Source organism: Atractosteus spatula, chromosome 14 (assembly GCF_055471065.1).
Source record: "Atractosteus spatula isolate fAtrSpa1 chromosome 14, fAtrSpa1.hap1, whole genome shotgun sequence".
Taxonomy (NCBI): domain Eukaryota; kingdom Metazoa; phylum Chordata; class Actinopteri; order Semionotiformes; family Lepisosteidae; genus Atractosteus; species Atractosteus spatula.
The window spans coordinates 2,674,350-2,697,681 of NC_142719.1; the positions used below are offsets into that span (position 1 = coordinate 2,674,350).

Genomic DNA, 23,332 nt, shown 5'->3' on the forward strand with positions numbered 1-23,332 from the left:
ACACCACCACACAGACAGCAGAAGCACAGGGCACACACCCAGATCCGCCTTATTTCCCTCCATACAATCAGTTACTCAGCAAGCAAGACTTTCCTCAGCCAAGTACAAAAATGGTTTTCATTTGTGAAAAGGCAACAGTAAAAAAAAACATGACACCTACAAGGCAAAAGAACAATTATAAATAAAGACACGATACATGTAGAAGCATTTGGGGGGAAAAAACAACAACATTCAGAAGTTCCGAAAACAAAGCGTGCACTCGACAATATTTAAACAGTACAAAACTCAAGGACAGAACAGAATTCGATGAAAAACAACAGTAGGACAGGGATCATTTCTATGCCTGCATTTCCCAGCCTGGTTGATATCACTGAAGGTTTGAAAAAAAGACTGTTCCAAACAGCAAACATTGTATTATACGGTAGACTTAAAGCCATAACAGAGGCTTCTACAGCAAGCCTTGGTCCAGTCTCTCCCTTGTGTTTTGCAGTACTGCCGACAAAGCCTATCTGCCTACCTTCGCACACGTTCTCACCACGACCCCATCGGCAAGTCGAAGGACCAGTGAACTGTCTCCTAGAGATCTGCTAAAGAAGGAAGCCTGGAAACAGGCCAGAAATTAGGACATCAGAAACATCGCAGACAGGGGCAGGCAGTCCTCATATAGCCCATCTAGCCCATTTGCAACGTAGTTGCTGGTTGGTCCCAGGGTCTCACCAAGCCATTTCTTGAAAGAGGCCAGGGTATCGTCTACAACAATATGGCCAGCTTACCTCTTCCAGCCTCTCACAACCCGCTACGTAAAGAACCACCCCCTGCTCTCGGATTTAAATGCACTTTCACTTGGTTTCCATTTGCAGCCTCTGATCCACAGTTCCCTGTCGACACTGAAGGAGGTCACTTGGTTGATTGTGCCAGGATTTTAAGTTTCTGGATCCCTTAATAAATTTGCCTTAAAATAAATTAAAAGCTCCTTTGTGACTAAAAGTGCAAATACAAAGCTGGGATATTTTTCGGCCATTCTTTAAAAATTCAGAACAACAACAACAACTCGACAGGTGACTAAGAAAAGCCATTATCAGACAATCAAAGCTGCTTCTTTAGTGTTACTACAAAATCAGGGCAGTCTTTTTAAAAATGTAGGTGCTTTTCTAAGAGATGGATTTCCAAACATGTTTAGGATATGAAGTTGCAGGACTTATTTTTAATCCATTTAAGATTCCTTTGGCAATTTAAAAGTTTCACCATTGATGATGCTCAAAGCTTCACAGTGTCCACGACAGCTTCTATTCAGAACTCTGACTGCCTCCACAAAAAATACTGAAAAAATGTTCTGTGGCTCCAGTTCTAGTGTTGGGACTGGGAGAATGTGAAGGCAGGGATTCTACACATGCATGCAAAACTGTTGACTCCTGTGACAAATCCACACCCACAGACCAGGACCCAACAGTATGGGTTTCAATTCATACTCCCTCCACTAGGTGGAGCTCTAGCTCACAACTGGCTTGGTCTCCTTCTGCTCCAGCTCCTCGTCGCTGTCCTCCACTTCCTGAATGATGAGGTCTGCGCCCGAGTCTTCCGCCAGATCATCTTCATCTGTCATCGGCCAACCCTTTTCCCCCTCCTCCTCCCCGAAATAGGGCCCCATCACGCCGCCAGCCGGGTCCGAGCTGTCAAACACCACCCTGTCGCAGCCCGACTCCAGCAGGCACTCGTTGCAGAGGCGGTACCGGCGCGTGCCCTCGCACACCACCCGCCCGCTCAGCTCCGTCACCTGCCGCTTGCACTTCCTGCAGATCAGCTTCCTGGCCTGGTGGATCTGTGGGAGACAGGAAGGGCAGGAGCGTCTACCGGGTACACAGTCAGGAAGTAATCGTTTCAGGGAAGACGCTCCGAGTCCCCGGAGGTGCACAGGGAGCGAGGCAACAGGACGGAGCTGCTAGCCAGGCAGACACTGGGACTCAGACAGCAGGGCAGTCCGGAAGCAGACAGGCGCAGACGCGCACACGGACACTCACGGTCTGGAAGTGGCTGCGCAGGTGCTCCAGGCGGGTGAACCTCTTGGAGCAGGCCTCGCAGGGGTACGGGCGCTCCCCCGTGTGGCAGCGCAGGTGTCTCTTCAGGTCCGCCTTCCTCTTCACCGTGTGGGTGCAGAACGGGCACTTGAACCGCATGGTCGGGCACTCGTCTGGACAGGACAAGAGACACGGGGTTCAGCACTGAGAAACCGAGGCCCCTAGCCCTGTCCCCTCTCCCCTCTCCCTGACCCCTGACCCCTCTCTCATGACCCCTGCTCCCTAACCCCCGACCCCCGACCCTCACCCTGCAGACACCCCACCAAAGCAAAGCACAACATTTGCTTGAGGAAGTAAAACAAGGTCACGATAAATCTGCAATCTTGGGACAGCAGTGAGATAATTAGAATTACATTCACAGACATTTGTGGAGTCTAAATCTTGAGAAAATTCGCAGCTCATATCAAATATCAGAAGACTTGCGCAGTTCCTGTAGTTAGCGCCTTTCCTCTGCACATCCAGCACTTATTTAGTTTAGCTCCTCACAGGGTTCATAACTAAGGTTCCCCCCCACACCGGCTTCACCTCTGTTGAAGAGGCCCACAACCCCAACGATAGTGGGCAATGTGTTGTAGAGCTCGTCAGCCTTCTCCGCTTTGGGGCGGGAGGGCGCCCCCTTCAGTTCGGAGGAAGAACGCGTGGCCGCGGGCTGAATAGACCAGTCTTTCTTCTTCCCTGTCTCCCCAGCACCCCCCTCTGGCCCCAAGGTGAACTGGTACCCTCCAGGTGAGGCGTGCAGCTCGGGGTCGGCAATCTGAAGGGCTCGGCGGCCCATTCGCCGAGAAGGCTGCTCTGACGGGGATGAGCCGCGTTTGGCGGGCTCTGGCTCAGACTTGGTCTCCTTGTGGTAGTCCACTTCGGGGCTGTTGTAAATGTGCCAGGAGGCAGGCTGAGAGCTGCTGGGGCTTTTCAGCATTGCCCCCGCGTTGCTGGAGGAGTAATCTTGCGGCTCTCTGACACCCCCAGACCTTGAAGCGTTCTCAGACAGGCTCAGGTAGTGGTCATCCTCCTCCTTGGCGCTGATGTCCAGGGAGGACTTGATGAAGCTCTTGCAGTAGCCGATGACGTCGGTCATCTGCAGGTAGCTGGCTGCCGACATGACCTCGATGACGTTGGTGCTGGTGAGGTCAAGCTTCCCCGAGTACATGAAGTCGAGGATGACAGTGAAAGTGTCCTGGCTGAAGACTTCGAAGGAGGCGCTGACAGGCTGCCCGCAGTCCTGGGCGCCCTGAGACAACAGCATGCGGAAGTAGCCACTGCTGGCGAAGAGCACATTGCGGTGCGCCTTGAAAACCCGCCCCTCCACCAGCACGCTGCAGTCACAGAACAGTTCCTGCCTGCGCTGCTCATCCAGCTGCTGCAGCAGACGGCTCTGATGACTGGAGGAAATCTCAGAGCTGAGCGCCGAGACGCGGGAGGGGTGCCTAGAGAAGAGAGAGAGCATCCCAGGGTGAGGAGACATCGACAAGAGTGCGGAACAGGAGAGTGCATTAGGTAGGAGAGACAGGGCTGGGGACAGGTCAAGTGGGGAGGAGAATAAGACAGGATAAATTCATGTGTATCTCTGACATCAGCATGCGCCTGCCTCAAAAGTTAACGTGGTAACAACATGTCTTGTTATGAGGTATGCAAGAACCCTTGGCACCCCATTTAAAACACAGTCCTGGGTTTTCTGTCTTTTTTAGTCCATCCTTGGCCCTTGATGGGTATCAAACACTAGAAAAATAAAGGATTCGAGACACAAGTCAGATAAATATCTGATTAGGTGGGTAGCTGCGTCAGCATGCGTAGGCTGCAAAGGAACAAGTAATAGGTTTATTCCATGCTGAAAAAAAGAAGAAAGAGAACACAACGTTTCGGCCGTGGAGCCTTCTTCAGGTGTTCACACCTGAAGAAGGCTCCACGGCCGAAACGTTGTGTTCTCTTTCTTCTTTTTTTCAGCATGGAATAAACCTATTACTTGTTCCTAAATATCTGATTTACTATTACTGTTTTTCCTGGGGGTGCACAGGGTCTCTCACCAACGAGGCTGGATGAAGGAAAGCCATCCTTAGAATTGTGAGGGGCCCTGTCACCCCTTGAAGTTTTTGGCCAATACCACAGTAAAATACTCGCAATGACGTCGTGATGCTGCTGATAGACGAAAAACCTACATCTACCGTCCGCAACACCACGTTATGGTGAGTGGATTCTTTTTTCCAGCTGGTTTAACCAGCAGGAAACCTTTCCATTACGGACATTTCTATATCGCCCACGTACTGCATGTAAGGCCGTCGAATCGATAAAAAGCCTGTAGATTAAAGGACGGTGAAATACAGTCTCCGGTTGCCCTGAACAGCTCGGTCGTTTTTTCTTTTTTAATTTGAAAATGTTCGATAAGGAAGAAAGAGGGGCGGGGGGTCTCGCTGCACGGTTAATCGCGTCCTCCCAGTCTCCTGCCCGCACGCCGATTGGCCGGGCTGCCCGCCGCTCACAGGCGAGCTCTCTCGAAGTGGATTGAAGAGCTACACCCGGCTGACGGCGTCGGGCGCCGGGGGAGACCGACAGAGGCACTGCGCTGCGGACACAGCCCTGCCGTACAGCGCACGGAGCGACACGAAAGCCTGCTCTCATTATCGCGCCATAGCTGAATAAAGGCATCTGCAGGATCTGAGTTTTTTTTTAAATAAAAAGCGCATAAAATACCCTTTATTTCCCATGTGCCCCTTTCTTAAGAATACAGCCTACAGCTATAAACCCGGTCCCCCCACCCTTTCCTATTTTAAGTTATTTAAAACAACAAAAAACGCATTTGATATATGTGGGTTCTGATTTCAGAACGTGAGGGGCACGTTTGTTTTGTTTAAAGAAAACTAAACGGCACAGCAGTAGCACCCCGTGGCTTGGCAGAGGCGCCCGAAGGCTCCTGCCAGACCTGAACACTGAACACGAAGGAAAGCGATAACTATTGATCGTGAAGTGCGTTCAGCCTCCACTCTGCATATACCTCAGCGTGTCATGAAACTGTGTTAAAATCACATTTTATCCGGCCGATATTTTGCCTCGCACGCAGAGCTCGCTGTGTTGCCACTGCGAGATCTGCGCTCTCAGCCCTTGGGGTTTACAGAAAGGACGCCCACCGAAGAACTAACAATGAAATAACCAAGACCGGGAATTTCGCGAAAAGAACGCGAAAATATATATATATATGTTGGCTGAAATGGCGAGGAGGATACACGTCCGTGGACGCTGCTCTCCCGAGTCCTCCGTCTCGACACCCGTTTCACCCAGCCAGCCGAAGACCCAGCGCAGCTGCAGCCCAGCACCATGGTCAGCGGAGACGCGAGCTGGTTCTCTGCGGTGCGAGGCGCTGCCTTCACGGGCTGCAATTATCCGCAGGACCCGCTGACGCCCTACGGTCCCTGCGCCCTGCCTCCCACGCTCCTCACTTCCCGATACCCGCTGCTTTCTCCGGCGATACTCACGGTTGCCCCGGCTCGCCGGGTGTCTGTGAAGATCCTTTCGTCCGCATTTCGGAAAGAATGTCCATTTGTGTGTGTGTGTGTTTGTTGCAGGAGAAAAATAAAAGAATGAAAAAAGTGAGTCTCTCCTCTTCGTCTCCGGCGCAGGGCGATACGGTCGCTGCTCAGCCCTAAAGACGAAAACCCGGTTGCCGGACAAAAGGGAGGCCGTGCTGACGTGGGTGTGGGAGCGCAGCGCCCGAGGGCCGGAGAGCAGCTTAAAGCCCCAGCGCGCACGTTAACCCCTCAGTCCTCCCCGCACCGGCAGGAAGCCCTCACCCCTCCAGGCTCATTGTTATCTAACCCGCACACCTCGAGTAAGAGATGTAGGTGAAGAAACGCTGAAGTTGTGCGTGTGGTCTATGGTAGCAGCCCGAAGCTAAGGCTTTCAGACGCTGTTCAGGGTTTCTCTCTTTTCTGGATTTTCGTGTGCTTAATAAATACATATAATGATCTTAAAGGGAGAGTATGAGTGAACGACGCCACATAACGTGTCGTCGCAGGTTATCCCACACCTGTAGTTACAAAACCAACCAATGATCATTTTTTTAAAAAAAACGAAACGACGAATTGCTCTTCGAAACAAAACTTCAGCACGGGGGCAGGGGTTTTAAAAGTCGCCTGCAACGTGACAATTGTTTTTTTTTAAAGTCACTTATCGCATAGTCCCGCGTTTTAAAGAAATAACCTTTGCTATATCGTTAAAATGTCAAATCGCATTCCCGGGTAAATGTAAGCACACCAATGCGGTATTCCGAGAAGCAGTTCACGTTTAAAATTGTCTTCTGAGCGGTTAAGAGTGGTAGTTTGATTTGATCTCTCATACAATTTAATTTACGCTCGTGTAAAATCGTCTAATAGATATGAAATAATTCAACTTTACCGAGAAGGGTGCAATGACTTAGGTACGCTGTACGTTTAACCCCTAAATCACAGAAACGGCGTACTGTGTGGCTATAGGGTGTCCACTTCAGTGGTGTTCAAAAAAGTGATTTCGAGTCGAAAGAACTGACATGACTGATTTGCCTGCGATTGTAGTCTGGCTTTTAGTCCAATTTACAGAGGCGGGGCCGCGAGACGTTGGGCAGAAGTTGGGCATTCACGACAAAACGCTGAAAACACACTTTCGAAGCGTTTTTGAAGCCTTTGTCCAAAAATGCAGAGTGATACGCCACGGGGTGGGGGGAGGGGGGTGAAGTTCGAGGTAATTATTATCTGACGCCCTTATCCAAAGCGATGTACTCATACAGTACACCCGGTACACAAAACACAAGCGGGCGTTCTCCCGGAGCACTCTGAGGAAGTAGCACGGGTGTCTAAACGCCTGATGCTGCGGTCAGGAGTCCTCGGTTCCGATGTAAATCCGTCCCGCAGTCGTATCCCGTCTCCAGTGTTCACTCAAGACTGTCAGTAGCTTAATCTTCATAACAGTTCAAAAAAGAACGTCCAACACCATAAGCGCTGATTTTAATATGGAAAAGCAAATTAGTCTCACAGCCTCGGTAACGCTTTTAAACGTAAATGCAAGATTAACCCTTACAGTTCAGCATATTCTATCCAGCTGGGGCAGAAGTGTGGCGTTAATCATTACACTAAGCATTGTGAACATAAGAATAACTCACAGCTCACTGGAATAGATTTTATTTCACAAACACAGCACTGAACCTCACTTCCAACGCCGCTGGAAGTATTTACAAAGAACGGTAATACAAAATATAGAATAGCTTGCAAAACGAGACAATATAAATAAGTACCATACAAAATATTTGCTGTTTACTTAAGGTTAATGTAACACCTTCAATAATGTAAATGTTTTACATTGTATAGACTAAAGGCAAGCATTCTCCACAGTTAAGGCTACAATCTTATTGTAACTATATTTCGACTATCACTTTTACTCTGTCTTGACAATGTTCATAAGTAAACCAACACAAAAGATAGCTTTGGCGTTTGTCCACTGTAATTTTAGTATTTCACAAAACACGTTTTTGTTTCCACTTTATTTTTCTCTACCGGGGCAGACGCTTTCGCGACGTCATCGCGTGGTTTTACACGTTAACTTCGGCACACCGAATCCCGCCAACTTCTCTGAGCAGGTTAAGAGAAAGTTCAGTACCCGCTGCACACCCACAGCGTACAGTAAGAACACGGTCCACAACTCAGCCCTACCTAGCACGCGGCAGCAGGAAGAGCCGGGCTTCACAGAGAGTTCAAGGGGACATAACTCGCCGAGCTGCTTGAAGCTGCAGATGAGCGACGGAAACAGAGCTGGGCAGGACCTGCCCGCCTTCTCCCAAACACAGCAAAGCTAACCACCGGCAGCAGCAGCCCCGCCCTTCATTATTTAGCCGTTAATCAGCAGTAGAACAGTAATGCTGGCTGTATTAAAGCTCTGCGGCGGAGCGGACAGGATGGGACCTCACCTTAGACCACCCTGCTGTCCACTTTCACTCAACACAAAAAAAAAACCCAAACAGGTAATTCATGGAAGCTGTTTTGTGGTGTGGGGCGACACGGTGGCCCAGTGGTTCGCATTGCAGCCATGCAGCGCCGAGGTCCTGGGTTCAATACTGGACCAGGGATGCTGTGGAGTGGATGGAGTTTGTATGGTCTCCTAGTGTCTGTGTGGGTTCCCTCCCACAGTAGGGAAGTTCACTGGCGTCTGGGAAAATTGGCCCTGGTGTGAGTGTGTGTGTGTGTGTGTGTGTCTGTGTCAGTGTGCCCTTCGATGGGCTGGCATCCCGCCCAGGGTGTGTCCTGCCTTGCGCCCTCTGCGTGCTGGAACGGGCTCCAGCTCCCTCTCCTGGGTGGACGTTTCGTGATGTTGGAGGAGCAAAACCTCTGTTGGAGGGCAGATTCCAGTCAGAGGCACGAGGCCTCGACTGCAACCTTGAAGTTATCATCTTCTCCAAGCTCATCCTAGCAGCTACAAGAAACGGGAGTGAGAGAGGGAAGCTCAGGCTTTTGTTTCACACAGCTGCTCTCGTTCTCGGAGCCAAGAGCGCCACTTCAGTGCCCAGCCACCCCCGTGCGTTAGCAGCCCTGATTCCTCACCGAAGCGTGTGGAGCCATGGATCCAATCCTTACAGCGGGAGTAATCTGGGATTGCAATGTGCTGCCACACGAGCACCCCGACCTTCCTTCTGTCGCGCCACAGCCCACTCCCCCGTCCATCACCGACCCCACGGAGACACGCCTGCACCGAGAGCGAGGCGGGGGGAGCCAGTCCTCCTCCTGCTACATCAGCCCCTCGCTCTCCGACAGCTGCCTGTGGAGCTCGTGCTTGTCGTCCAGGTCCTCCCCGCCCCCGGGCTCCCCCTCCTCGGCCTCCTCCATGTAGATGGGCCAGTCGCCGTCGCCGTCGCTGCGCTCGGGGCCCTCTGATTGGCTGCTGAGGTTGATGGGGGCGGCGTCCTCGTGGGTGGTGGTGACGCAGGTGCAGCCGTCGCAGAGCCCGAACCGCTTCAGGCCGTGGGAGATCACGCCCGTGAAAGTGCGGCGGCAGCCCTTGCACACGATGGGCCAGTTTGAGCGGTGCACCTGCAGACAGGTAAACCAATCACACCCTACCCTGTCGTGTAGCGCCACCTAGTAGTAAAGAAACATCAACTGCAACCTTCTGAGAGCAAAGCTTGTTTCAGTTTTCCACCGCTAGGCCTATCCAGTTTCTGAACATTATTTATTTTAACCATGATGATGAGAATATCACCTTTGACTTAAACAGGTAAAATTAAATACCGTGGAACACTTTCTCATTCACTCGCGTTGATCCCCAATCACTGGCCCTCCGACAGACACACTAACGGCGCCAGGAGCTCGGGCTCGGGACCTGGGGGAGAGGTATGAGGACTCACACTGAGCGCGTGGCTGCGCAGATGCTCCTGGCGCGTGAAGCGCTTGCCGCAGGTCTCGCAGGGGTACGGCCTCTCTCCCGTGTGGCAGCGGATGTGCCTCTTCAGGATGCCCTTCTGCTTGGCGGTGTAGGGGCAGAACGGGCACTTGTGCAGCTTCACAGGAACCACAAGGCCGTATCCTGCAAAAACCACAGGAGCCCGGCCCACTTCAACAACATGATCCCAGTCCTTGAAGAGGCGGTCTGCCAAATGAGAGTGCTTCCGATTCCCAGATTACACATGCAGCCCCAAGCTAAGTTCTAAAGATAACCCCCATCCTGTCTCTGAAACCAGACAGAACTAGACAACGAGATGGCATGCTCGCCCCCACTGCAGTACAGTGGAGTAAGGTAGGGTTACTGCGGCAGCCGGCCACGCCTCTACTTACTTGTCAGTCAGTGCCGGTTGCTGTGGTTACACAATCAGACAGGAAGCCTGTTTCACCTGTGGGCAGTTACAACCACCCCCGTCTCAGGTGGAGCATCCTACCTGATTGTGTAAACACAGCAACCAGTACCGACCGACAGGTGAGTAGAGGTCTGGCTGGTTGCCACAGTAACGCTAGATTACTCCACAGCGCTCCAGTGGGGGACAGCCTGACACCAGAGTCCCGAGCTTGCAAATTCAGAATTTAGCTGAACTTTGAACTTCCTAGCAGCACAACATGTTTGGCAGTAATAAGAGATGGTTGCTTGTCATGCTAGACAGAGTTGATAGAAACAGTCCAGTTAGATCAAATCTTGGGACCAAAATCCCTGTCGCTTCATCCTAACAGCAAGGGGCTCTTACCTGTGTCGTCTCCGTACCAGTCACTGTGGATCTCCATGATGGAAGGCGTGCCCAGGCCCAGACCTTCCTCTGGGGCCCCTCGGCCAACACCCACACCCCCTCCCAGGCTCTGGGCAAAGTGCTGCACCAGCTCCTCCCGCCTGGGGTTGGACCCCCCTCTCAGCAGCACCTCCAGAAACTGCTTCATGTGGTAGTTGTCGTAGGGCAGAGGGGAGGACTCGCTGCCGGCTGGCTGAGAGGAGGGGTGGGGCCTGTCATCATCGGCGGGAGGGGCGTGGAACAAAGGCGTGTACTTCCCTCCCGTCGGGCCCTCTCCTTCCTCGTCAGGGTCAAACTCCGTCTTGGGGTGCACCAAGCCCAGGAGGTAGCTGGAAGAGGAGTTGACCTTGCCGCCCGGGGCTGCCTTGAGTGCCAGGTCAACAGGATGGAAGCTCGGGAACTCTCCCCTGGAGCTCTCGCTCTCCGAGTCTCTGCTGTGGGGGACAGGGGCAGGCAGAGGGCCTGGGAGGGCCTGGGAACTGGGCTCATCCGGGCTGGAGTGGGGGCAGTCTCCGAGCGAGGTGGAGGCAGCGGCAGCACCGGCTGGAGAGCCGCTGTCTGCCTGGTCCTCGCGCTCCCTCTCCCTCTCCCTCTCCCGCTCCCTCTCCCTCTCCCGCTCCCGGTTGCAGATCTCCAGCGAGGAGCGGATGTAGGCCTTGCAGAAGTTAACCACGTCGGTCATCTGCAGGTAGCTGGCCGCCGACATGACCTCGATGACGTTGTCGCTGCGCAGGTCCAGCCGGCCGGAGTAGAGGAAGTCGAGGATGAGGGAGAAGGCCTCCGAGGTGACGATGTCGAGCGAGGCGGTGCTGTGCCGCTGGCCGCTGTCCTGCAGGTAGTGCACCAGCAGGGCCCGGAAGTAGCCACTGCTGGCAAACAGGACATTCCTGTGCGCCTTGAAGAGCCGTCCCTCCACTATGACGCTGCAGTCGCAGAAGAAGTCCCTCTTGCGCTGCTCGTTCAGCTCGCACAGCAGCTTGGCCTGGTAGGACGGCACCTCCATCTTCACCCCTCGGGCACGCGGCGCGGTGCAGAATACTCGCTGGAGGACACGAGAGGAGGAGAACTGTCAGATCGCAGAGCGCGGCACCCCACGTCTCGCGTGTTGAAAGAGGGCGGTGTTCCTCGGGGGTCTGGGAAGAAATAACTGCCTATTTGGCATTTTCTCAGCTTTGCATAACCAGAAAGCTAGAGTTTTACAAGGCACAGGGCCGGGACACCCTGCCCGGTACTCCAGTCCACCACAGGGCAGCCACACACACAGGGAGATTTCAGAGATGCTGATTAATTTAGCGAGCATGTCTTTGGAAGGTGGGAGGAAACCACGGCGCTTGGAGGAAAGCAACGCATGAACGAGAGCATACAGACTCCACACAGAATGTTTCCGAGGACGTAAGATCTATGAAGCGGAGGCACCAACCACCACGCTCCCGTATTATTAGTATCAAGCTATTTATATATTAGCTTTTACACAAGTAGTAACAGTATCAGCAGAAATGGCATCATTTCTGCTTCTTAAAGAAGGAGGCAGAGAACTCCTTTTTGTGGTTCGACAGAGGTGTGGGTTGTGGATTAGTTCTGTTCTGGCTGGTCTGTCTGTCCTCCTCCCCTCTAACGCACACTCCCCCAGCCTCCCCCAGGGACTGTTCTTGGCCTGCAGGCTGGGTCACAGAGCGGCCCCACACCCCCCTCCTGCCCTGCTGACATGCAGGGGGACTGTGTGACCTAGGGGCAAGTCTGAAACGTGACTCCCTGCCCTCCCTCCAGTCCGAGCCTCCTCCTGGAACCCACTCACGCCCTCCCGTTTTCATTTCCCACCGAGCTGCGACGTTTCCTGGAGCTGATCTATACTTCGTTTTTTTTTTCTACATCTCGGACATCTGGAGTCGGCTCGGGCCAACCGGGTGACACAGGGGCCCCTCCCCCTCCAAGCGTTTGAATCCCACACTCGAATCAAATTTCACATCCGGGGGGGGGGGGGGTGGCAAATGTCACAAACTTCAAAATTCACATAGAGTGCCGGGAATAACCCACAAGACAGCACCGCTTGCCAGTCTTGTAATCACTCAGTTTGATAGCGATGTGGCATGGAGGTACTTGGCTATCCAATTAAAATGCAAGGTTTCACATGGGACAGACATGGATCTTGCCACTGGGTTCTGAAGAAGCACCATCACCTATTTTATACAACCTCCCATCTCCTCACCCTCACCATCACAACTTGACGCTACCCATTTCTCGGTTTCTGCTTCTGCAATGCATGACATCTCAGCGCCCATAACTAACAGAATTCACACAGAACCCGCAGTCTGATGAAGAGTGAGAGCTGCAGAATGACGTACATCCGACAATTCTGTTTTAAATTCGCTTGTGTACATTAGTAACCTCTACCATGGGCAATGAACACACGCGTTATGGTCAAGAAGAAATGACGCAGGGCACCCATAATCGCGACATGCGGAAATCAAACAGTACATTCTGAGTAAAACGTTGGATGCTGAAATTAATCCCATTTAACCATTAAGTTTCATCAGTGTTTTGAAAAGACGGTAACTGAAGAGCCTCAGCACAAATCGAAAATCGACAAGCGGATACAGGCACAAACTGAGATGTGCGACTGTACACCAAGCGAGTTACCGCTACTGTACATTCCAATACACGGGCATGAGACTCATTTCAGAGCGAAAAAATCACAATCCGAAGAGAGGTAATTGTGAGAAAGGAAGTGGTGAGCTAACGGTGCCGTCGCCGACTTAGAAATTTAAACAACATCTTTCATGCAACGTGTGATTTTTATTCCGTGACATTTATAACATCCCGAGAGAGAGAGAGAGAGAGCGACGACATCACGCTTGACGGGAACATCAAAGGAGCGTGTGACACTTGTCACACCAAAGCACGCGAGCGAGCCAGGTCGCCCAGTCGGCGCTTTGACAGGTCTGTGCTTCAGCCAGACGGACATGAGCGAAACGTCGCCGGCGGATGCTCAACAAAAGCACCGAGCAAAACAAATAAACTGCACTGCTGAGACCTGGAGCGCTTCCAACCCGGCTGTCACAGGCACCTCGGCATGGGAGGACGAAAAAACGTCCTCGCTGCAGTGGCGCTACCGCAATTCAAATACTAACAAATCGGCCGGTCGCTGCTCACCTACTCACCTAGAGCTGTCTTCCTTTATCGGTGCTAACAAACTTCACTTTTTTTTTTAACGAACGCCACGCTAAGGGTTCGACATGCGACTCCGCCCACCCGAGGGTGATCGTAGAAGCGTTACGCCCAATCAGAAGAGGGGAAGCTCACGGGGGCGGGTTCCTGGAACGCTTAAGGGTAGGTTGAGAGCAGGACAAAAGAGACTTTTTGCAATGGGGCTTCTGGGAGCAGTAGTTTCCTTGCAGTCTGAGGTTCAATACCTCGTTGATGGTGAAGTGCCCCAGATCAACCACCTTGGAGGACGTAATGTAATATACAAACAGTTAATTATCATGTTGCAAACTAGCTAGCTACGCAATCGCAGAGGTAGAAGTAAATATGCACTACAATTAAAGAAAAACAACGATTCCCGTTCATCACGGAATGTTTAATCAGCCATCGAGGAATGTGGTTGCAGAATATAACTTTTTAATGCGGTGAAGACGAAAGGAAGAACTATTTATGTATTTTAAATCAGCAACATATAAAATTCTAAAATTCAGAAAAAACAGTACAGGTATTTATTGTTTCCTTAAAATATAACCAGAATCGACCATGCTGGCAAATTTGCTTTGAAAATCAAATTTTGATTTAGACTGCCTCCACAAAGTCTCCGAATTCAATCTCTGTCTTTCAGAGTGTTCCCAGCAGGGGGAGCTAGATCTCTGGAATGGGGGAGGTCTCCGGTTTTCAGGGTAAACATGCAGTTGAAACTTTCCTGCTCTCACAAAGTTTGTCGATTATTCAATTCCATTTGTATTCTATGCATATTTTACAATGATGCCCGTTCTAAACCTGGGCTGTCATTCATCCTAAATATAATATAAAAGCACTATATACGTGTAAGTGTAATAATTATTATAATTATTAGCATTATTATTATTAACTAATTTAAGATGCATAAAACTTTGATAAAACAAGCTATCGGTGGAGTTCTGAATATACAGTAAATACAAAAACTCTGTGTTCACTAGAAAGCATAGCGACCAATTGTATTGCTTGTAAATAGCTTATGTCCAGTTAGGAAGTCAAACTGCACAATTAATATGACTCTTCACCTCAAAAGACAGGAGGCAGTGTTTTAGAAGACAGTTATGTATGTGACCTTCTTAGGTACTAGGGGTTAAATAGCCCGTCTCATGTCCCAAACGATCCAGTCAGGGATAGGGCACTCCTCTCTTTTAATTCTCGTTTAATTGACCTTAATTGCTCTGATATGTCAAATCACTGGTTCTTCTATGTTACAGTCAGTGGGTATTGGCCAAATTTCTGGAAAGCCTGCAGGATTACTGCCCCTAATGTTTTTGCGTTTTTCTAGACAAAACGTTCCAGCACCAAGAACTCTCAGAGTGTGGCCCTGAGGCTCTTCCACAGACCTGAATCAGAGGTCAGCATGAAGAAATAAACTGTCTTAAAAACTCCCTCCATCTCAGTATGTCTTTGCCATTGGAGGAGCCCTCATCAGGCTCCTTCACGGTGAACATTAGCCAGGTGCCCCCGAAATCTCCTCCAGCTGGACTGTTGCTCAGCGTGATCCACCACAGAACTGACCTTCACCTCGCCATGATGAAAGAGCCAGAGGGCTGCCAAGCTGGAAGCAGTTTATTCCTTTAATTGCAGCATTTTAAAACTCAGCGTCTGAGAGCAGCTACGTTGTTCTGCTGCCGTACCAGCCGAATGTTGCTTCACTTTTGCATAGTCTGAGAAGGGTCAGGGAGCCTACCTGGAGAATAATAATCACAAGCCCCTGCTCTTATACGTCTGTCCGCCCTCTACCTACACCATGCGTTCAGTGAAATGCAGGCTGCAGCTGGAGTTACAACGCCCCTGCCCCTGCCCCACACAGGAGCCCATTCGAGCTGGGGGAAAGGTACCAGGCTGCCCAGCACTTCAACAGCATTGTCCAAGGCCACTGGGTGTTTATTTTCCTAAGGGCTCGAATAAGAAAACCCTGTTTTTCATCTCTCGCACTGAGAAAAGTAAACTCACGGTTCCTGCCTGTCTTGCCCACATGACAATCCATCACATTCAGGAGCTCAGAAAGAGCTTGCTGGGTTGCTTATTTGTTCAGCAACTTTCCCGTGGTAAACCTGAAGGCCTCTCTATAATAGCAGCCCAGTGGACAAACCACACAGTAACAATTTAGGGTAAAGATAGGCATTCGTTACCTTAAAAGCCTTTCCTCCTACATATCTGTTATTTCCGTAACCTTAGAAAATCGTATACGCTGCACAGAATTATTTTTCGCAACCCAGCCCATAGCCCTAGTGCACATCTACTTATGAACCTAGCCCCAGTACTAACCCTGTCTCCATATCCAGCCCTAACCACAGATTAACAGCTATAGTCCTAACCTTAACCCACACCTTAAACCTGTTCCTACTTCTGATTTTTACCTCCTGACAAACTGTCACATCATCCTTCACTAGAACTACAGGACTGACCTTCACTCTTGCACTGAACAAAATCCAAAATGTAAATACAGTATAAGCCCTATTTCAGCAACACACAATCTTACAGTCCTTTCCTGCAGGTATGCATGATCTTTAAACTTCAATATGTACTGCAAAAAAAAAATGAATTCCTTCATCTAACAATCTAGGGGCCCGAACGTCCCATTTTGAAATGTAACTTCTTGATCTGCAAGAGTTTCCTGAGACCTAAATACCTTAGACTGTGTGATAGCTTTACACATCCCTGAACAATTAAACACTGGCAGTTCGACGCGTCCTCAGTGGACTCTGCATGGTGCTCTCTTTCTCGCCCCCTCTCTCTCTCGTAGAATATGAAACATCAGTGTAGCTTCTGAATCATCTTGGAATTCTAAGAATTTGTTTCTGGTTCCCCACCATGGTCCATCTCCCATTGATCTGGCAGTGCGTGACTCCAAGTTCTAACAGGGGGGCTGAGAACTAGCCTGCAAGAAGGGGGGTAGGGAGAGGAGAACCCAGAGCCGTCCGACCAGTGGGAACTGATAGGCGCCCTTTTTACATGTTTGAAGACAGCATTTTCCTCTGTGGTTACAACAGAGAGGGAAATCTCTGCTTCCAGAGCACGATCCCCTGTAATTACCACCTAATTTACATTTTCCTTCTTTCTTTTTTAACGTCCTGAAGGCTGATTGCTGCCAGAAATAAAACACGTCAGCCTTTTTATTATTTTAAATTTAGAAAGTGAAAAGAATAATAATTTAAAGCCTCCGTGGCCACAAGCTTCCTCCAGTGCACGATGTGATAAAAGAGCCCGTCTTCGCTCTGCGGGTCTGACCTTGGCATGGGATTCATCAGAGACGAGAGCTGTCCTGCGTTCGGGGTCCCCACCTCCCCACACACATTCCCCGGAGAAAACAGATCGACATGGCTGTGCGACACTGCCTGCGTTGTTCTCTCCTTTAACCCTCTGCGCGACCCAGCTATCGGACGCACCAGCTCAAAACAATATCGCTTACCAGCTGCTTTCAAAGGCCCCCTTAATGATTGCAGGATGTTGATGATAGGATTCCCTGCAGTTCATGCTCAGGAATACCTTCCTGAGATCCCAGACAAAGCTCCATTATTTCTGTGCTTAAAGTTGCCACTCAGTTCTCCTTTTGAAGGTGCCAGGATGTGCCACCTATTCAGGATGATTGCACTACCACACTACCGCACTACTGTCAGGTAGTAGCAGTTAGGAGTTAATGGGTCTAAGGATCATATCCAGTCATTTCTCAAAGGAAGCCAGAGTATCAGCTTCAAATACATGGCTGTTCAGCCTGTTCCGTACTCCTACACTCCTCTGGGTAAAGAAGTGTCTCCTGTTCTCTGTTTTAACTGCACTTCCATGTCGTTTCAATGTGTACCCTCTGGCTCTTGTTTCTGAGCTCATTCTGAAGGAATCTACTGGGCTGATGTTGTCAGCACCTTTGGGGATTTTGAAAGCTTGTATCAGGCCCCTCATAATTGTATCTGTTCAAGACCGAAAAAGGTTCAGTTCCTTCAGCCTGTCAGTGTAGGACATTCCTTTAAATGCTGGAATTTATCTGGTTGCTCTTCTATGGACAAATTCCAGAGCAACAGTATCTTTTCCGTAATGTGGTGATGAAAATTTTACACAGTATTCTAAATGAGTCTTACCAGGCCGTTACAGAATCTTAACTTAAGAGTCATTTGTCAAGTGCTGAATTGTATCTAAAATTGTGCATGTTCTCTCTCTGTCTGTGTGGATTAATTTTGGATGCACCCATTTTCTCTCAATGTTTCAAAGAAATGTTGACAGCCAATGTCATTGGCTCCTTGAAATTGTCCGTCTGTGTGTGTGTCCTGAGATAGGCCAGTGTCCAGTCCGGGGTGCACTGACTGCACTCTTGCCTTGAATCCTGTGCTTCCTGAGTGGTAAAGCAGAGTGAAATCATTCTTAAAGCACAGAGAGACATGGTAAATCATGACCAATTGAACACAAGTGAACAACTATGTTCTAACCAATGGGACGCAATGCAAAAACGCTGTGTGATTCACAATAGTAAAACTTTCATAATGGGATACTGTAAATCTGTATATATCTGTATTTTAAATAAAAGCAAAGATCGAGTGGGGGCTGGAGCTTCACACCTTAGATGTGCTTCTGCAGTTTAAAACTGTTGGCTGGGATGAGTTTGTTCTTTGACCAAGTATGTTGTAAAGCTCTGTGTAAACAAGGATGGCCTGACTGCGCACTTCTCATGTCCTAAGATGCCAACGTAGTCCTCTCCTATCTTCAGCTGCAGCTCCACATGCACTGTAATTACAGCTGAAGACTGCTATAATTAAATTCAAACATAGCAGTGTGGCAGTACTGCTACAAACCCATAATCCTCTGCTATCGTGCAGTGTCACCGCAGACTGACAGCACTCACCAGGATCATTTGTCCACATTCACTTCTCACCCACTGTCTCTGCACTCTCGCGGCATGCTGCCTTAAAGAAAAAAATGTCACTTCTCATTAAGACACTCTCTCCCCGGGTCTCTCTCTCTCTCCTTTCACTCAAGTCGTTACCGAGCCGTTAATGTGGAGCCCCGTGGGAACCCCTTAATTCAGAACCAAGCCTTCATCTGCAACTGGAAAGACAACAGTTTATTCTGCAGTCAAGGTTTTGCATTAACCCTAACGTCCACACACCCCCACCTCCTACACCCCCACATTCCCACACCCCCTCCTTCCCCACATATAATCCCTCTCTCGGTGTTCCAAGATTAACAGGCTTGTTAGAATGCTGTTACAACTCACGTCCCAGTGTTAACAGTTTATTAGATCAACCTCAAAATGTCAAAACTGCAAAAACCAGTGTCTTCCGCTGGGTATTACTGTTCCTTTGCTACCTCCACTACTATCTCACATTTGCCAGTTAAATGTTCTATTAACTGTTTTTGGCAAACATTCTTGTTCCACAGCAGCACCATTACTACACCAGAACAGCACCACAACAGATCCATTACAACACACAAACATATCATAACAGCACCATTATAGCTCTTTTAAACTGATTACATGTTTCTGGTGTGATCAGGTTAAGAGAACTCGGAAAGCTGTGGTTACATCCTGTTGGGGTTGTTGTTATCCTGTCGTGTGACCCCTTGTTATTAGGATGCTGCACTCTTCCACACTGCTGACCTGTGCAGAACCACTTCAATAATTCAGGGACCTTTCAGAGCTGTCAGGTATGGCATGAGCTGTCCTTGAGAATTTAAAAAAAAATACTCTGGGTGAATGGATTTTTGTCCCTCCTCAGAAACTCTAGCAAATCGTGTGTCAAACATCCGGCCAACTTTAAAACAAAGTACAAACAACTTCTGCTGTAGCGTGGGCCACAAAGACAGAAATAATTATTTTTACTCTTTTTCTTTCATTTTGAGTTGGTCCAATAAAGAACCCCCTCCTCCTTCGACTTCCTCTGATGTGGTAAAAGACTTTAGTCAGAATGAACTGATTAACGAGCTTTAAGTCGTTTGAATCGTGGCAAGCTGCATTCTTCTGAAATGTAAAAATAGTAACAGTTTTCTTTTTTCCCCCACTCGGTGTCTTTGGGGCATCTTTTCTTGGTTTTGGGGGTCCAGAATTATAACCAGATTTTTTTTCCCGTTCCTTCTTTCTGTTGTTAGCTTTCGTTTAATCTTGAGAAGAAAATTGTCCTAGCGTGGGAAAGACTGAATTCTCCAGGGGCTAGGTTTTGTTGTTTTAGAGTTGCGTGTTTTTTTTAACCCTGAAAAACTTGCGTTCTGTGCCAAAACCTCATAAAGTATGTTAAAAAAAATTCAACAAGAAAGCAAAAATGCAAAGCCACAACACCACGACAAAGATAGGGCCTGTCTCCTACTGAGGAGCTTTACAAATGACAGTCTTCAAAAAAAAATCGAAACAAGAAAGAAATGTATGAGGGGTAGGGGGAGAGGGGGAGGAAATGTCCCCTGTGCCACATTAAAGACATGAAAAAGAAAACAAACAGAAAAACATGTCTGACATGAAGACTCTGGTTTCCGTGGCGACTGACAATGCCTGCCTGTGGCCTAGTGAGGCCTTCCCATTCTGTCTGGGCCGAGGCACCAGTGAAAGTTACCGCAGTCAGCCCTGTTTGAGGGGGTCCACTCTGTGGGAAAAGGCTTGAAAGGGACCTCGCTTTAGGCCACAAAGAGCCTTTCTGCTTCCTCTCGTTCGGCTTTTACCCTCTTTATTTATCTTTTGGGATCCTGGTATGGCAGTGTGTCCTGGCTGGATAAACAGCACCGTCTTTTCCTTCTCAAAATGGGATGGAGGCTCGAACCTGAGTTTTCTATAGGTGTAAAATATGCTTTATTTTTAAAAGCATTACCTGTCTTAAAGCAGTACCTGTATGCAACACAAAATATACTTGGATCTTCTTTGACCTTTATTTGAAGAGAAAAGTTGTTCTGTTGGTTCTTGAATAATAACCGGGGGGAAAAAAATGCAGGATTAAAATATCGTTCCCCCTTTCTTTCGTGCTTGTCTCCTTGTGGTTTGCTGGGCGATTGTTTGAACATCATCTCTCTGCGACTGGGAATTGAGTCTGATAAAAACCAATAAGGCAAGACGGGCCGGGCCGGGCCGGGCCGGGAGGAGCTCCTGAGGAGGCAGCAGGAACGCCAGTGCTCAGTGTCCGCCGGGGCAGTGCTGGCGGGCAGCGGGGGTGTCAGTCTCCTTGGCTCAGCTGGACCTCTTGTGCCTGTCTGTCTCGGCTCAGCCGCAGGGCAGGGAGGCAGAGCAGGCAGACAGATTGGTGGGCAGATAGGCGACACACAGGCCTGACTTCCTCCCTTTCAGGCCCTTAGAATGAGTCCATCCATCAGAGCCGCCGGCTGGCCCAGCCAACAATGGGCATCCCTTTCAACACACACACACACACACACACACACACACACACACACAGAGTATTCCCCGGAGGCCTGCCCAGAGCGGAGCCCGGAGCGGAGCCTGGAGTGGCTGCCACGGACACAACAAAAGCCACGAGAAAGAGAGCAAGAGAGAGAGAGGAGGGGACTTTGAAAAGGTGGTGTGAGCTCCTGCAGCTTTGGGTGGTTCTGGGCTGTTCCCAGCTGAACCAGAACCTGCAGCTCTGCAGCCTGGAAGTCCGAGCCACAGAGGCACTGCTCTCTCTCTCGTTCTCCTTCTCTCCCTCCTTACCTCCATCCCTGGGGGATGCTGTCCTCTTCCTCTCCGGACATTCTCCCTCTTCCCTGCCTCTGCCAGTTTTGTCCCTTCCTTCCCCCCCACCCCTCTGCCATCAGCCGGCCCGAGAATGCTGCGGAGCGAGTGAGCGAGCGGGCGGCACTCTGGTTTAGCTTTACGAGGAGCCTCGCTGTGCAGAGGGCGATGGGGACCAGGGAATGGGGAATGGGACCGGTCTGGGGATCCGATAAGGCATGCCGCCCCTTTTCTGCAGTCGCAGAGGAACCCGGGGGCGAGGATGAGACGACACATTTGTTTCCTTTCGAGGAGAGCTCTGGCATCCTGGTCCTCCTGACCCTGTCTACGGATCGCGGGACTGCTGTTTGTCTTTAACTCTTCTTGAGCTCTTCATCAATTCAATGAAATAACGAGGTCGCTTTTAACACCCTCGTAAACGTCACAGACTCCTAGTTCTGTCTAAAATTCCAAACGGTTCACAGATGAAACAGTAACGATCATAAAGCATCTACTTAAGAAAATGATTAGTTCAAGTAAGTGTTCAAACTGGTAAGTGAGAGTGCAGGGCGGGGGAACGTTGGGGCAAAAGCTAATTGAAAATCTCTGTTTGACATTCCAGTGAAGAGACACGAATGAGGCTCTAACCTTGTTGTGGTTGTGCTGCCCTGAAGCACAGATAAAACGCCTGCCTTCTGAGATAAGCTGGATGTGTGCTGTGCAGAAATCACATCATGTTCCAGAAAAAGCGACAAAGTCTCTTCAAGAACAGGGTTCTAACTAGATCTGGCCACCTGGCCTGTCTGGCCAATTCAGTTACTAATAACATATCGACCCAGGGAACCCATACAGCTTCTTAAAAGATCCTTATATGTTTTAAAAACATGACCCTCCACCCGTTGTATAAAGAAGACCCTCCTGTTTTCTAAAATAGTTTACGGGTTAAACTCAGTTCTCAGTGGGGACTCCATCATAAGACCTCTCTGCCTCTTTCAACAACTGACTTTTCTTTTAATCTTTTTTTTTTTGGTTACAAATGCAGAACTCCCCTGTGACCCTGAATTGGAAGAAGCAGTTAGAAAAGGGATGGATTATATGCATGCAGTTTGGTACTGCCAATTACTCAGTGCTTGGCTGAAAGGTTACTTAGGTTACCATACTCACCCAGGAGAATGAGGACCATTCTGCTTATCTCATCTTCCCACCTACCAGAGTCCTGCTCCTTCTGGGACAAGAAGCTCAACCCCATAGCATGTGACAGGAGAGTTCGAACCAATCAGGAGGGCGGGCGTCTCACGGACACCGCTCCAGGGCTGCGGGCTCTTGACGGGTCACAGGAGCAGCTCTTCTGACAGACGCTGAGAGATTCACGCCCACTGTAGCTCAGTGCTTGAGGGGTCCTGGTCACGGCCAGCGATGTGACCCCTGCTCGCACTCCTGGCACCTGCGCCTTTGGGGCCTTGCTCCTGGTGAGGGCTGGATGGGCGCTGTCTGCAGACTGACAGCTCATTTCAAGAGACCATGTGCGTGCAAATGGCTTTCCCAAGTGGCCCCAGTATCCCCACGCAACCAGCTCCCTGCCAGCACTCATAATCAGCTACAGCCAACCCCAGACGTTTGCTAGGAATCCGAGACTCCGGCTTTTAAATATTTGCTGACTTGCAGTTAATTTTTCATATTTTTCAATGCCTTTTTAAAGCCCCGACACTCAAACCAAACCTATGTTCCAATTGGCTTTTTCCCCCACGGTTCATCTTAAAATGAGATCTTTCCAGTGTTTGAATCGCTGGGTCTCTCCCAGCGTGGAAGTCTAATAAAGATTTGAAGAACCCAGCTGAAGGAAGATGGGCCAGTCATTAAATAATGAGTTTTCACGTCATTCCTGCCTTGACCCTTGCCGTTTGTTTTTGTCCTCTACGCACCTTGATAAACTGTGAGAAGGGAGATGTCTGTTTTTTTCCGCTGTCGGCCCTCCTGCACAGGCTGGCCAGACATGCTTGACATCTCTGGGGCGATAGCTGCCGGGGAAGAAAATTCTGCGAAAGCGCTCTGCAGAAACCGAAGCAAATTAAAACTCTGAGCTTTTCCTTTTATATATATAAAAAAAATAAAACAGAAAAAAGGGCAATAATTAGAAACACTGTTGTGTGTTTCGCTTAGTAAAAATCCAGGCCTGTTAATTTTGATCGTGGAGGC

The 23,332-nt window shown here is 49.6% G+C and overlaps 2 protein-coding genes across 4 annotated transcripts; both read right to left on the bottom strand.

The window, feature by feature from the left end:
* Positions 1–103: 103 nt before the first annotated feature.
* Positions 104–5,700, bottom strand: zbtb8a (zinc finger and BTB domain containing 8A). Its single transcript, XM_088932302.1, has 4 exons — positions 5,540–5,700; positions 2,601–3,499; positions 2,019–2,188; positions 104–1,819 (listed from the first exon to the last, which is right to left on the bottom strand). The coding sequence occupies exons 1-4, from the start codon at positions 5,602–5,604 to the stop codon at positions 1,490–1,492; spliced, it is 1,464 nt and encodes a 487-aa protein (XP_088788428.1). The 5' UTR covers positions 5,605–5,700; the 3' UTR covers positions 104–1,489.
* A 1,500-nt stretch (positions 5,701–7,200) lies between these two features.
* Positions 7,201–13,503, bottom strand: zbtb8b (zinc finger and BTB domain containing 8B). Of its 3 annotated transcripts, none has more exons than XM_088932305.1 (5): positions 13,455–13,503; positions 10,275–11,338; positions 9,430–9,608; positions 8,630–9,115; positions 7,201–8,501 (listed from the first exon to the last, which is right to left on the bottom strand). In XM_088932305.1, the coding sequence occupies exons 2-5, from the start codon at positions 11,297–11,299 to the stop codon at positions 8,140–8,142; spliced, it is 2,052 nt and encodes a 683-aa protein (XP_088788431.1). In that variant the 5' UTR covers positions 11,300–11,338; positions 13,455–13,503; the 3' UTR covers positions 7,201–8,139. The 3 variants fall into 3 exon arrangements, with proteins under 3 accessions (XP_088788431.1, XP_088788432.1, XP_088788433.1); XM_088932306.1 differs by having other exon boundaries at positions 10,258–11,338; XM_088932307.1 differs by lacking the exons at positions 7,201–8,501; positions 8,630–9,115 and having other exon boundaries at positions 9,319–9,608.
* Between the last annotated feature and the right edge of the window lie 9,829 nt (positions 13,504–23,332).

Coding starts and splice junctions, on each gene's coding strand:
- zbtb8a (XM_088932302.1), bottom strand. CDS start 5,604: ATGGACATTCTTTCCGAAATGCGGACGAAAGGATCTTCACAGACACCC. Junction 2,189..2,600: donor TGTGGGCCTCTTCAACAGAG/GTGAAGCCGGTG, acceptor TGTCCTGTCCAG/ACGAGTGCCCGACCATGCGG. Junction 1,820..2,018: donor TGCGCAGCCACTTCCAGACC/GTGAGTGTCCGT, acceptor TGTCTCCCACAG/ATCCACCAGGCCAGGAAGCT.
- zbtb8b (XM_088932305.1), bottom strand. CDS start 11,299: ATGGAGGTGCCGTCCTACCAGGCCAAGCTGCTGTGCGAGCTGAACGAG. Junction 9,609..10,274: donor ATGGAGATCCACAGTGACTG/GTACGGAGACGA, acceptor TGGTTTTTGCAG/GATACGGCCTTGTGGTTCCT. Junction 9,116..9,429: donor TGCGCAGCCACGCGCTCAGT/GTGAGTCCTCAT, acceptor ACCTGTCTGCAG/GTGCACCGCTCAAACTGGCC.